The sequence below is a fragment of the Argentina silus genome (assembly GCF_951799395.1).
Source record: "Argentina silus genome assembly, chromosome: 12".
Lineage (NCBI taxonomy): Eukaryota > Metazoa > Chordata > Actinopteri > Argentiniformes > Argentinidae > Argentina > Argentina silus.
Genome location: NC_139666.1, coordinates 1,683,732 through 1,696,499, shown reverse-complemented (window position 1 = coordinate 1,696,499; position 12,768 = coordinate 1,683,732). Strand labels below are relative to the sequence as shown.

The 12,768-nt window shown below is 42.5% G+C and overlaps 1 protein-coding gene across 1 annotated transcript; it reads right to left on the bottom strand.

Annotated features, from left to right (window-relative positions):
* Positions 1 to 1,321: 1,321 nt before the first annotated feature.
* On the bottom strand, positions 1,322 to 12,216 carry chpfa (chondroitin polymerizing factor a). Its single transcript, XM_083682296.1, has 4 exons — positions 11,802 to 12,216; positions 9,309 to 9,873; positions 6,091 to 6,273; positions 1,322 to 5,629 (listed from the first exon to the last, which is right to left on the bottom strand). The coding sequence occupies exons 1-4, from the start codon at positions 12,089 to 12,091 to the stop codon at positions 4,367 to 4,369; spliced, it is 2,301 nt and encodes a 766-aa protein (XP_083538422.1). The 5' UTR covers positions 12,092 to 12,216; the 3' UTR covers positions 1,322 to 4,366.
* Between the last annotated feature and the right edge of the window lie 552 nt (positions 12,217 to 12,768).

The following is a 12,768-nucleotide window of genomic DNA, read 5'->3' as shown; positions in this document are numbered from 1 at the left end:
CTTTATTCCTGAACGGTTGTCAGACCATCCCACTCACTGCTGTGACCTTTGATATTCATTGTGACTTTTGGAGAGAACATCAACCAGGACGTATACGTTAACTGGCAGGTTGGTTCAATAAAAAAAAAAAACAGGCTTCAGGCAAAATACATTCCCCATGAAGAAACACAACATTATATGGAATCATGCATACAAATAAGATGTAAACAATGTCTAAGCGTGACTGAACCGTTTGCCTCCAGAGCAACAGGTACTAACACACTTAAGAAACAACGCAAAAAACAGAAGTTAAAAGTTTTGATTTTATTTTCAGCTTTACTGCTACCAGTTGTGTGAATTGTTTGAATGCCCTTCTGGCCTGTGGGAGGAGAAAGTCCAAGGATTCTATGTAAAATGGAGTACGAAATAATAACATACAATTGACTCTCCGCTGCCCTGTAGTTAAGTGGTTTCACAGCATGCCAGAGGGTAGTATGTATGGGGCCCTTTAAATACACAAGCTATAAATACTGTTTAGGCAATTTCCCTGCTTCCATTTCCCCAACTAAACCTCTCAGATACAGTATCGCTGACAACAATGTAGTCAGCTACTTCATTATATCATCTCAGGCTCATGTGTGGAGGAACATACCGTCCTGTGGAGACAGACAGGTATATAATGAGTACCGTATGCTGGTGCAGCAACTAGAATGTGTGGTTTTAAACCTGAGGGAAACTGCTTTGCCGTTTGCAGTCCTGAATCCACAAAATTCACAATTCAATTCAAGGTTGATAGGAGTCCAATATGGTCTGGGGCAGCGAAGCTGAATGAATATGTGCACTGTTGCTGACACCTAAAGGACAACCTGGGCTTTGTAGCCTCAACTGCCTTTCCTCAACTCTTAGGGTCTCCTTGCGTCCTCTCCTCTGTCCTCTCCTTGCGTCCTCTCCTCTGTCCTCTCCTTGCGTCCTCTCCTCTGTCCTCCACTCGTCCCCTCCTCTAAAAGCATTGGAGGAGGGTAAGTAAGAGGAGGAATCTAGATCGTCTCCTCCGGTGCTTTCTCAGTAGGACGTGATTGGAAGACGATGGAGAGGACATAACAATAGATTCTAAATTCTAAATTCTCCTAACAATAGATTCTAAATTCTCCTAACAATAGATTCTAAATTCTAAATTCTCCTAACAATAGATTCTAAATTCTCCTAACAATAGATTCTAAATTCTAAATTCTCCTAACAATAGATTCTAAATTCTCCTAACAATAGAGAAAAGACTGATGGACAGTACTGTTCCCTTCAATCACCGGCCATCAGCACATTTAAAGAAGAAACAAGACACATGTTCATACTTAAATATTGTTTATTTCATAATTACAATAATTCACAGTTCATTGATGATTTCAGTATACACACTGGGTGTTTTATCTACATATTTCTTGGATACTAATGAAATATTTTGAGTAAAAGATGTGAATAATACAAAATTTTTGTAACAGAAAAAGAACCGATAAGTACAGTATTTTGTTTTCTATTAGTGCCTGAAGGTGTGACATCGTTGGATTGTATTAACAATTATCCGTAGATCGGCAAAACAACATTCAAAGTTTGTGCTGTACAGTATACATGACGACCTCTGGGTGGGCGGAGCCTTGGCCCAGCTGCTTTGGGAGGATATGGATTTAATTTCCAAACTGTCACCGTTTCTCAATTAGATGATAAATGGATTTGATTAACGCCAACATTGGATGTTTGGATGATTAACGCCAACATTGGAAAGCCTATACACACACTATACACTTCAAATTACTGGTCAATAAATGATTGATCTATGGTGACTGAATCCAATAGTTGGAATTATACTAGTAGTAAAATAGATAATACTCAATAGACAAGGCTTAAAATACAAAGCAGGAAGGTCTATAGCATCATCTCAATGTTACAGTCTGTGTAAACAAGACTATAACAGAGGATTTGTCATGAACATTTTAGTACAACTATTATATATACACATACACACACACACACACACACACACACACACACACACACACAATACAATGGAAATCTCTATTTGAACTTCAGCATTCTGAATTTGCACTATGTAATCTCATATGGTCTCTATTGAAAGAATAGACATACATAAAACATTTTGAATTCAAAACCACTTGCGAAATCAGGATATACAGGTAAAATCTGGATTTACAAGGGACATTTTTCTTATTATTATTTGTATGCATTCATTTCAAGATAGATTAAAAGTGTCTGTAGTGTTTCTCTCAGCTCAATACATTACAGTGTAACTGAATCTAATAAATGTACATGTTCAATAAACACAAAAACAACAGTATTTAGTCTTAATGTAGGCCATGCCAGTGTGGGGACGATGGATGTTGTCATGGTTTCATAAATATTATTAATAACATGTTACTGTACTTGCAGCACATGTCAAATAACTTAAATTACTGTCCCAGATTGGACAGTTATCCAAATGCATTATATAATCTTTACAGTATTGCACATATTTAACTTAAGCTGACAATTCAAACTCAGTTTTGAGTACCAGCACCACTCAATAGAAAAGGCCTCTGTTTGAACTACACTGGGGGTGAATCTGGGATGTACATGTAGAGCTGTTAGTTTTATGGTAGACTATTATGTACAAGGTCGTTATAATCACAAGTACAGTAAGCACAAAGCCATAAATAATAGTTTCACAAATGGTATTAACGCTGCTGATGATAATAGTAATAATGCATTAAGTTGATTAAAACTGTAGAAATGCTGATTTTATTCCTGACTATGTATATTTTTAGGAATATTTTGTTGAAAAATAAATGTTGCCTTCATGTAACTTTGACTACAACTATTACACACAACGTACCACAATCATTGTTGCCCTTAACAACCACATTCTTAAAATGTCAACCAATTCAAACACTTTCAATTTTAATATTTTGAGATTACATGTTGGTAAAAAATAAAAAAACAGCTGAAGACTAGCTCCTGTCTGGAAGCCCCATGGAGAAACAAGAGCGTGGCTCTGCGCGGTAGACTAGACCTGTATAGGTAGACTAGACCTGTATAGACCTGCCTTAGTCTCTCAGGTGCTCTTTACAGCTAGTCTCAAACTAAAGGTGAGAGGATTGTACCGGAACAAGGACCTACTCGCTTTGTTAGGACCATTGGCTACATACAGCAGTGACACACAGCACCAGTCAGAAGGTTGGACACACCTTCTCATTCAATGGTTTTTCTTTATTTTGTATTATTTTCTACATTGTAGATTAATATTGAAGACATCAAAACTATGAAGGAACACATATGGAATTATGTAGTAAAGAAAAAAAGTGTTAAACAAACCAGAATGTGTTTTATATTTTAGATTCTTCAAAGTAGCCGCCTTTTGCTTTGACGACAGCTTTGCACACTCTTGGCAAGGTGTGTCCAAACTTTTGACTGGTACTGTACACTGTCTCATCCACTCAACCCAGCAGGAATCTCCTAATCCATCTGAACAGAACAGGGCCAAAACGACACGCTTCCAACAGAGATGAGTTCCCCTCACTGCCTCACGAGGCTTTGCTACAGTTACAGTCACACCATATATCTAAAAAAAAAAAAAGGTATTTCTGTTTGCTCACGCTTATAAAAATGACACAATGTGTAATATAGGAGAAAACTGTGTACGTGCTCTATACATCTTACCTGAAATATTTGTTTGCACGAAAATACGAAGGAAGGAATAAAATGAAATGTATTAAAAAGGCACACCGATTGAAATGTGCTTTGGTAGTGATTAATTAAACTGCAAAGGAGCAAGTATTAAAAGCTGTGCCTGTTTAAAGCCTTACCCTCAATAGTCACTTCAAAGGTGGAACAATACAATAAACCTCTGAAAAGGTGGCTCATTATAACCACCTCATCATAAGGTTGAAATTATTTAATTGCTAAGCAATTTGGACTACATCGACATTTGGTTCCAGCATCTCTTTTGTGTTGACAGCACATTTATATTGTAAACATTTAGTAAAAAGTTTCCTCAGGAATGTACTGCATTTCTTTTTAAAACACACACACACGTGCGCTCACACACAAACACACTCTCACACACACACACACTCTCACATACACACACTCTCACATACACTCTCACATACACACACACTCTCACACACACTCTCACACACACTCTCACATACACACACACTCTCACATACACACACACACTCTCTCACACACACACTCTCTCACACACACACACACACACACACACACACACACACACACACACACACACACACACACACACACACACACACACACACACACACACACACACACACACACACACACACAGGGGAGGTCAAGGGGAGGTCAAGGGGAGTGTTCAAGTGCTGTTTCCTTGCTCTGGATCAAACAGCAGCATAGCGAGCTGGGAGCGGGAGCCCAGGCCGTCCAGGTGACTCTGGACACACCTGTGGTAGATGTCCTCGCTGAGCCGCGGGTTGCAGGCCTGGTCGCGGTACTGCTGGTGCAGCGCCGGCTCCATGGCTCTGAACACGTGCAGGACGGAGTACTTGACGAACATGTCGTAGATGTCGAGCGTCTCCAGGATGTCTTCGTTCTCCTGCACGTCGGCGGCCATGCGCGCGCGCGTCGCCATGTAGTCAGAGTTGTAGAAGCAGGCCTCCTCGAAGGAGCTGCGGTCGAAGAGGCCCGCGTCCCTGACCAGGTCCACCGTATCTGGGGGCTGCTGGTTGTGGTAGGCCACATCTGGGTTGAAGTCCTGGAAGTGGATGGGGAAGAACACCTGCCAGTTGTTGATGGAGTTCATGCGGCAGCGGTTGAGGAACTCTGAGTTCAGGTTGGTGTTGACGCTGGCTACGAAGAACAGCGTGTCCACCGGGTGCTTCTTCGAGATGATGTCCATGAACTTGATCTGAGAAGGCGTTTCGGTCTTGACACTTATCCAGGGGATCTTCACCGCGGGGTACTTGCGCTCATAAGCGTTTATCTGCGTCTTGACGCCGGCGAAGATGTCGTTCTGGTTGACCTGCTGGGCCTCCAGTGGGTCGTAGATGAACAGGAACGTCAGGATGGCATTTTCACTCGTCTCAAACGCGTTCGTGGCAAACACCTCAAAGAAGTGGCTGACGAAGCTCCGATCTTGAAGGGTCAACGGCAATATAATGTGAACTCTGGTTGCCTCGGTGACGTAGGGCATGGGAATGATCTCGATGCGACTCAGAGGACGCACCAGGTGGACCCGCTTGGCGATGGAGCGGCTGCGGCCTTTCTGGTTGACCACCTCCAGCTGCAGGTCCAGGGTGTACTCCATTCCTCGGGTGGGGTCGAAGCGCCGGTAGCCATTGATCAGCTGCTGCTTCTTCAGGTGGAGGACGGGCTTGTACTTCTTGTTCAGCTCCCCCATGGCTATCTCAATGACGTCAGCCACGTCCATGCGGTCGACGCCGCTCAGCTCGCACTTGGGGGAACCGTCGGGGCAGGCGAACAGTTGATCTTCTGTGAAATAGTCCCACTTCAGGACCTCGAAGCGAGATTTCGGCTCGAAAGGAGGGGTGATCCCAATTGGCCACTGAGACGTTCGGTTGCCATCGAAAGCAACTTGACTGACGTTCTTTATTTCGGCCTGTGGAAACATGAGGAAATGTTAAGATATACAATACCGGGGCGCTCAGTGGCGTAGCACACTAAGGCGCATACCATATCATTGCAAGGTCCCTGGTTCGATTCCGGCCATCGACGTATCCTGCATGTCATCCCTCCTCTCTCTCACCCATCCTTCCTGTCAATCTCTACTATCTCTATTCCAATAAAGCAGAAATGCCTTAAAATATATTTTTTTTAAAAGAAAGAAAAAAAAAAGATATACAATACCTTTAAAAGTAATCATCTGACAGTGATACTATAAGACTATAATTAAAACCTGCTTAGTTCCAACCCAGACTGTCGAGTCGAGTTTTTTTATTTGACTGAAATAGATAACCCCCTCGCTGCTTGATGTTAAATTAAAACACGGACAAGGAGATCGACACCAAGGTCTTTTGCAATTGAACAGAGGATGTTTTGTGCCATTCAGGCTCAGTTTACCTGCAGAGTCGCAATCTCATCGTATGTCCTCTGAAGTTCAATCTCAGTGAAGTGCCTGTGCAGCCTGTACATCTGCTCAGGGTCAGACACCGGGTGGACGGTGAGGGCATTCTTAAACTGCACATTCTCCTCTTTACTCGGATCCGAGTTCTTGCCCATTTCATAACGGTAGTACTGCAGCCCCTGAATACAAATCAACATACAGTATTATTTTGCAAATGGTGACATGGGAGAAATAATAGATGTGGAAAAATAGACACAGACAGATAAGACAAAAAAAGTCCTTGTCAAGGATGGTCGAGAGGTGATAGAATTGTTTACTGGGAAATGGATTGCAAGCCTTCCTATCTTTCTGGATGTAGTAAATCAACTTAAGGGGAGACAGAGAAAAGAAGAGGCGTGGAAAAAAAACAGGACGTGTCAGAGGGAGACTATAGTATAACTCCAAGTTTGCCTCTGGCAATTTGTCATATTTCCTCACTAAGAGACAATATTTCAGAGTGATATCCAGATATTTAGCCATGATGGTGCACCACTTTGACATAATGGATGTGAAGAGCTTTCCGCAATGGGAGTTTGACTATCCGTTCCTACAACAGATTAACCCTGTGACCCACGTCAGTGAAAACAAATGAAACAAACAAATGATACGGCTATCGCAAAAAAATATTTCATTTTCAGCAACCACTTTCTCTCACTGTAAGAGATGTGACAGCCACACATGCTTGACTTTAAATTATCCTGACCACATGTAAGAGGACACCATTTTAAATTATCCTGACCACATGTAAGAGGACACCATTTTAAATTATCCTCACCACATGTAAGAGGACACCATTTTAAATTTGCACATTCCAGTGCTGGTTAAAGTGTTGAAATGAGATTAAAAATAAGATGTCCACAAAAGTGGAATTCTCCCACAGCATATCTACTGTACATAAATGGACTGAGAAATGGAGGCTTCCATCCTGAATGAAGACGTCTTGATGGAGACGATAGAGACCATACAGGATCAAATCAGTCATCATAAGCAAAAATCTATGCTAGGATCAGGTGCCATTCGCAGTCACAATGCTAGAAGAAGGAAGGATTATTATTATTTATTTATTTATTATTATTATTATTATTAACAGTAGAGAGCTAAAGAGCTCTTCACCCCTACTACAAGTTAGTCTCCTGTTAATAAAAAAATAAAAATAATAATAATAATAATCCTTCTTCTAGCATTGTGACTGCCAATGGCCCCTGGTCTGAGCATTGATTACTTTATCTTATGATGACTGTTGGATAGATGATTCACTCACTTAGACAAATGTATTTGTTGTAAGTCGCTTTGGATAAAGGCGTCTGCTAAATGCCATAAATGTAAAAAAATGTAAAAATGTAAAGAGATTGTGACTGCCAAAGGCCCCTGGTCCTAGCATAGATTAGTTTTTCTTATGATGACTGATGATTTATTTACTTTAGACAAATGTTCTTGTTGTAAGTGGCTTTGGATAAAATGTAAATGTAAATGGGTCGTGGGGGGTGAAGAGGTTTTTAGGAGGGACAGTCAGTATGTAGCCTGCAGGGATGAGTCTCGTAGAGGTGGAGGTGCCAGGAGGCCATCGGGCAGGGCTTTGGGGGCTGACCATGATAGGCAATGAGATCCTATAACCTAATCTAAGAGGGCAATCGTTTAGGATAGAGAGAGTAAGCACCTTAACTGCTTAGGAAGGTATTGGAAGAAAAAGTGAATCCCAATCTGATCATACTATTAAGGAATTAAACCGCTGCTCCAATGAGCAGAGGGGTCACTGTTAGACTGCAAATGTTTGTCAACAGCTTAACAACCCCAAAATCCCCTCTAAAGGAAGAACCAAGCACTGTCTGTGCTACATATTATCTGATTATCTGTTATCAGCAAGTTCAAATCAGAACCACACTGTAGAGAATACAGTGCAGCACAGTGTTCTGTGTGTGTTACTCACACAATTCATAGAAACTGAGTCACTTTTGCTCCCAAGAATTTCTTTTGACTTTTCCCCTACTTCCCTCCTTAGATATGTCTCTGCAGGAGTTCTTCCGGCCCGGGGCTCTATGATGACCACGCAGCAGCGAAACAAGCACTCTGTTTCTGTTAAGACTGTTAAACAAGATGGTTTCCTGTTCCAATGCCAGGCCACAGGGGAGAAAATGGAAGCAGAGGGTATCCGAGGCAAACTGCCCAGGAAAATATTAAGACCAACACTTTTAACTACTCATGTCAAATGTTTGTAAAGTGTCCAATTTTTTTTTTTTTTTTACTGATATATAGAATGGATGGTGGGTTATCTGTGATATTGCTGGGGGAAAAAAAAGTAACATCCTACTACGAAGTCTAAAGTGCATGCAGCCCCCTTGAGGCAAAGAGAGTAAGACAGCAAACAAAAACAGATTCGATGAATGTAGTTACGGAACATTCTCAGAACTGTCACAGAGACAAGTTGTGTGACAGGCGTCTGCTGGGGGCCTGGCAGTCAGTGGAGAACACAGCGCTGTGTCACAGCAGAGAGGACACACTACCCCTGGGATCACGCTGAGATGAGACAGACAGCCATCCGGTTCTATGAAGAACACAGAGCCAAAGCACGGTTGGAGGCTGCAACGAAAGTGGTGGAACACTGTTCTATTCTCTGTGATTGCAACTGTGTTTTGGAGTTTATTCCACCCTTGTTCTACTACGTAAACTGACTGACATTAAATACATGTCCTCTTTTACAGCTACAATCTGGGGAAGAGTTGTAGGAGAGAGGAGTGGGATTTAATGGGCCAGTTCTAGTGGGTACACAATTCCTCCTCCTCTAAATTCCATTCATATCCAAGGACAAATGTGGTGTGAAAACAAAATAAACCTTCATAAACGTTGCAGCCTTCAGACAGAACTTACCACCAAGATACCAGTCTACTGGTATGAATGTTCACCACATGGTGTATTAACACTTTACTTTCACTGAGCAGAAACCAGCTTTTTACAAGCTAAGCCGTCACAGATGAGGTTACATGTTGGGGACCATGCATTGCAGCGTTTATGACGCCAATTAAACGTTTCTGTTTCACCTTTTGGAGTGAAATGCCGGCGGGCGACAGTGGACATGTGGTTTTAAGAAAAGAGCAGTAACAAGATCAAGCCTCTCTTATTCAGAATCGGGGATCTTAAACCATGGAACAGACCTTCCCAATAGAAAATGATAACATACCTCATGCTCATCAACACAGTTGGTGTTGGCATAATCGATGATGCATCTGCCGAGCCACTCGTCAGGCCTGGCGCTCAGGATGTCGTTCCTGCAGTTCTCCAGGAAGGGTTTGAGCCGGAGCAGCAAGGTCCGGGAGAGGAGATATCCAAACCCGCCGTAGCAGTACCTGCCTTCCATCTCCCCGCCGATGAACTCCTCAGGGCTTCCCATGTACAGCTCCCGGTCCATGCTCAGGTGGCCAACCAGGGTTCTGATCCGGTCTGCCTCCGTGTAGGTGTCGTCCTGGACGAAGTAGAACCAGTCGTACTCCTGGATGTTGTTCTCCAGAATGTACTTGATGGTCTGGAACATGTTCCAAATGAGCCTCTCGTCGCCGTGGGTGACCACGGCCATTCCGTGGGGGATTTTGCGGCTGCGCGTGCCGGTGAAGAAGACCACGGTGTCCAGGTGTTGGCTGATGGTCCGGTTGACAGCCACTCCCAGGGTGTTAATGGTGTTTTTGGACGTCAGAACTCCAACAAAAAGACGCTCCCGGATCCCCAGCTCTGAGCTAATGTACTTGGCCCTGAAAAACACAAAGACATTCCCATGTACAGTACCAGTCAAAGGTTTGGACACACCTTCTCATTCAATGGTTTTTCTTTCTTTCTTTTTTTTTTTTGATTATTTTCTACATTGTAGATTAATATTGAAGACATCCAAACTATGAAGGAACACATATGGAATTGTGTAGTAAACAAAAAAGTGTTAAACAAACCAGAATATGTTTTATATTTTAGATTCTTCAAAGTAGCCACCTTTTGCTTTGATGACAGCTTTGCACACTCGTGGCAAGGTGTGTCCAAACTTTTGACTGGTACTGTGAGTGTATACTACCTTTTTTTTTTTTTTTTCAATTTGAAAGTTACAAAACAAGTGGAACAAGTAGGCCCATACTGTGACATACTATAAGCAGCTCTGTATTTCAATGATTTAGAACTGGATTTTGAAAACCAATCACCATCCTTTAATCAGGCACAACACAATTCACAATAGTCTGTGTAATACGAGTGCAAATCCATCATTAATTGAGTTGCTGTGCTAAGTGAAGTGTGAGTCAGGTCACAGCACCGTTCTCCTCAAATATGATTAAGCATCGTCTGCCTTTGAAACCTGGACATTGGACAGAGTCCAAGATTTAAGAGTTGGAGCCAGAGGGGCCTGCAGCACAAAGCTGTATCTCATGCAACAGAGTCAGACCAACCTCTGTGTGAGACAGGGTGAGGGCATTAACATAGTAGTTACACTATGCGTCTTTTAATGGCTGCCTGTCCAGGAGTTGTAACTAGGGCCCTACAGAATTCCCTCAAGCCTCAAGAAAGTGTGTGTGTGTGTGTGAGAGAGAGAGAGAGAGAGAGAGAGAGAGAGAGAGAGAGAGAGAGACACACACACACACACACACACACACACACACACACACACACACACACACACACACACACACACACACACACACACCTACTGTAGCTGGAATCACTGAGCATAATTCATAGAATGCTGTGAAGGCAGTGCTAAACATACCCCCTCTTGTTTCTCTTATGCCAATGTAGTAACACTGTAATTACTATACTAACAATGGTGTATTATGGTGTTACATGGTAGTACTGAAGTAATGTAGTTACTACAAAGTTAGGCCTACTACACAGATATGGAGCAATTTAATGCTAAGTATTACCATACTGTAAGTTGTGTGTTGTTCATAAGCATGTCCATCTCTTTTCTGCTCAAGTGTTACTTAGCATGACAAAAAAACTAACTAACTTTTTTTAAAGGATGGTTTAACAAAGTCAACAAGAGTACCTCAGCACCAGAATGACACAACAAGGACATGACCGATGGTGCCATGCTCCCAGAGCAAGCTAGGATGGCACTAGTCCTGGCACACGCCAACTCTCTATAACCAAACATCTCAGTTTCATTTGATATGACCAAAAATACCATAGTTTGATGGCTGAGAACCCTAGGAACTCTAGGCCAAAGATTAAGTGAAGGATGAATCAAATTGTCAAGGTGAAATACAGTATCTATGGAATGTATCAGCAACACAAACATGGTTCAGTTGGCCTTGATGACTCATTCATTATTGACTGGCTAGCATTATTGCTAAATCAGTCGTATTGTGTGAGTAGCCTTAAAACGTTACACTATATTCTTTAGACGTATTAAGTTGTAAACAATGCCAAAAAGTATGATTTAAAAAACACAACAACTGACCAATGAAGAGATAAACCACTAGATGAACACAGGGCTGCCTATATAGCCATTTTAAATGAGCAGACATAGATGTTTGTAACAGTGTAATATGTTGTACCATCAGCAACAAAGTTGACATTCAATAAAGTTCTTGGACGAGAGGACATAGAGCTGAAATAAACAAGACTGAGGTGTCTTCCCCGATACTGAAGGCTGACATGTAGCCTAGAAATAATTACATTTCGTCCAACAAATACTTACCGGAAAAGTTTCTTGGGTTGGCTTTGCGGGACTGGTTTATAAGGGACAATCTTCGGTTCGAAGTCTTCTTCTGGGTCCACATCGTTGGCCGTCGATATGGAATTGGGTCTCCGGGCTCCTTTCAGATTCCCTTCTTGGGGAGAACTAACTTCTTCGCCGGCTTTCCCGTCGAGAACACAGGAGTCCTCTACCCAATTCACGCTTAGTAAACTCAAAGTAAATCCTAAAGAAATACCGATAATAACCGGCCCAATCGGCCTCAGGACGGAGATAAGCATTGAAAATCTCATTTTACCCGTTGCTGGATGTCGGTGCTATATCTCACACAGCCGTGCGTCCAAATACGAGACTCTTACATTAAAGGGTATTCATCAAGACAGATCGAAATGATCAACAACTGACCACATTTGAAAAGGCCATCCTTCTCTACTAAAAGATGCGTGGAGCCTCTTCCTTGATATTAATGCAGGATTCTTACGTGTCACTGGTTCTTAGCTCCGCCCAACGCGGAGACGGAACGTCAGACAGGCCTGAGCGCAGGCGTGGAGGAGGCACCGGCACCGGCACCGGCACCGGACCCGGACCCTGCTGCCACAGGACCGGACCACAGGACCGGACCACAGCAGAGGAGATAGAAACAAGGGCATGCATGGGCTAAGAGGTCCTTGTTGGTCTAAATAAGGAGCTGTGAAATAAATCCTTGCCTCAGCTGAAAAGCCTATTAAAACAGGTGCGCTGTCACACTAGAGGGCAACCAAGAGTCGTATTCAATCAAACTCGCTATCTAGTTTTCCATCATGCCTTGATAATGCATATTTGCATGATTCAGGTAAAGAATGAAACAGTGCTGCCTGTGTTGGTCTTAAAACATACAAACTACACAGTGGCATGATTATCAAAAGATGCTCTTCTACTGCATGAACATAATGTTTCTGCTTCCGTTTGAAGGTTTTGGCCCACTATTATT

Excerpts from the sequence above, each read along its gene's own strand:
- chpfa (XM_083682296.1), bottom strand. The coding sequence starts at position 12,091 with ATGAGATTTTCAATGCTTATCTCCGTCCTGAGGCCGATTGGGCCGGTT. Across the intron at positions 9,874-11,801 it reads CAACCCAAGAAACTTTTCCG|GGCCAAGTACATTAGCTCAG; the intron begins GTAAGTATTTGT and ends TGTGTTTTTCAG. Across the intron at positions 5,630-6,090 it reads ATGAGATTGCGACTCTGCAG|GCCGAAATAAAGAACGTCAG; the intron begins GTAAACTGAGCC and ends ATGTTTCCACAG.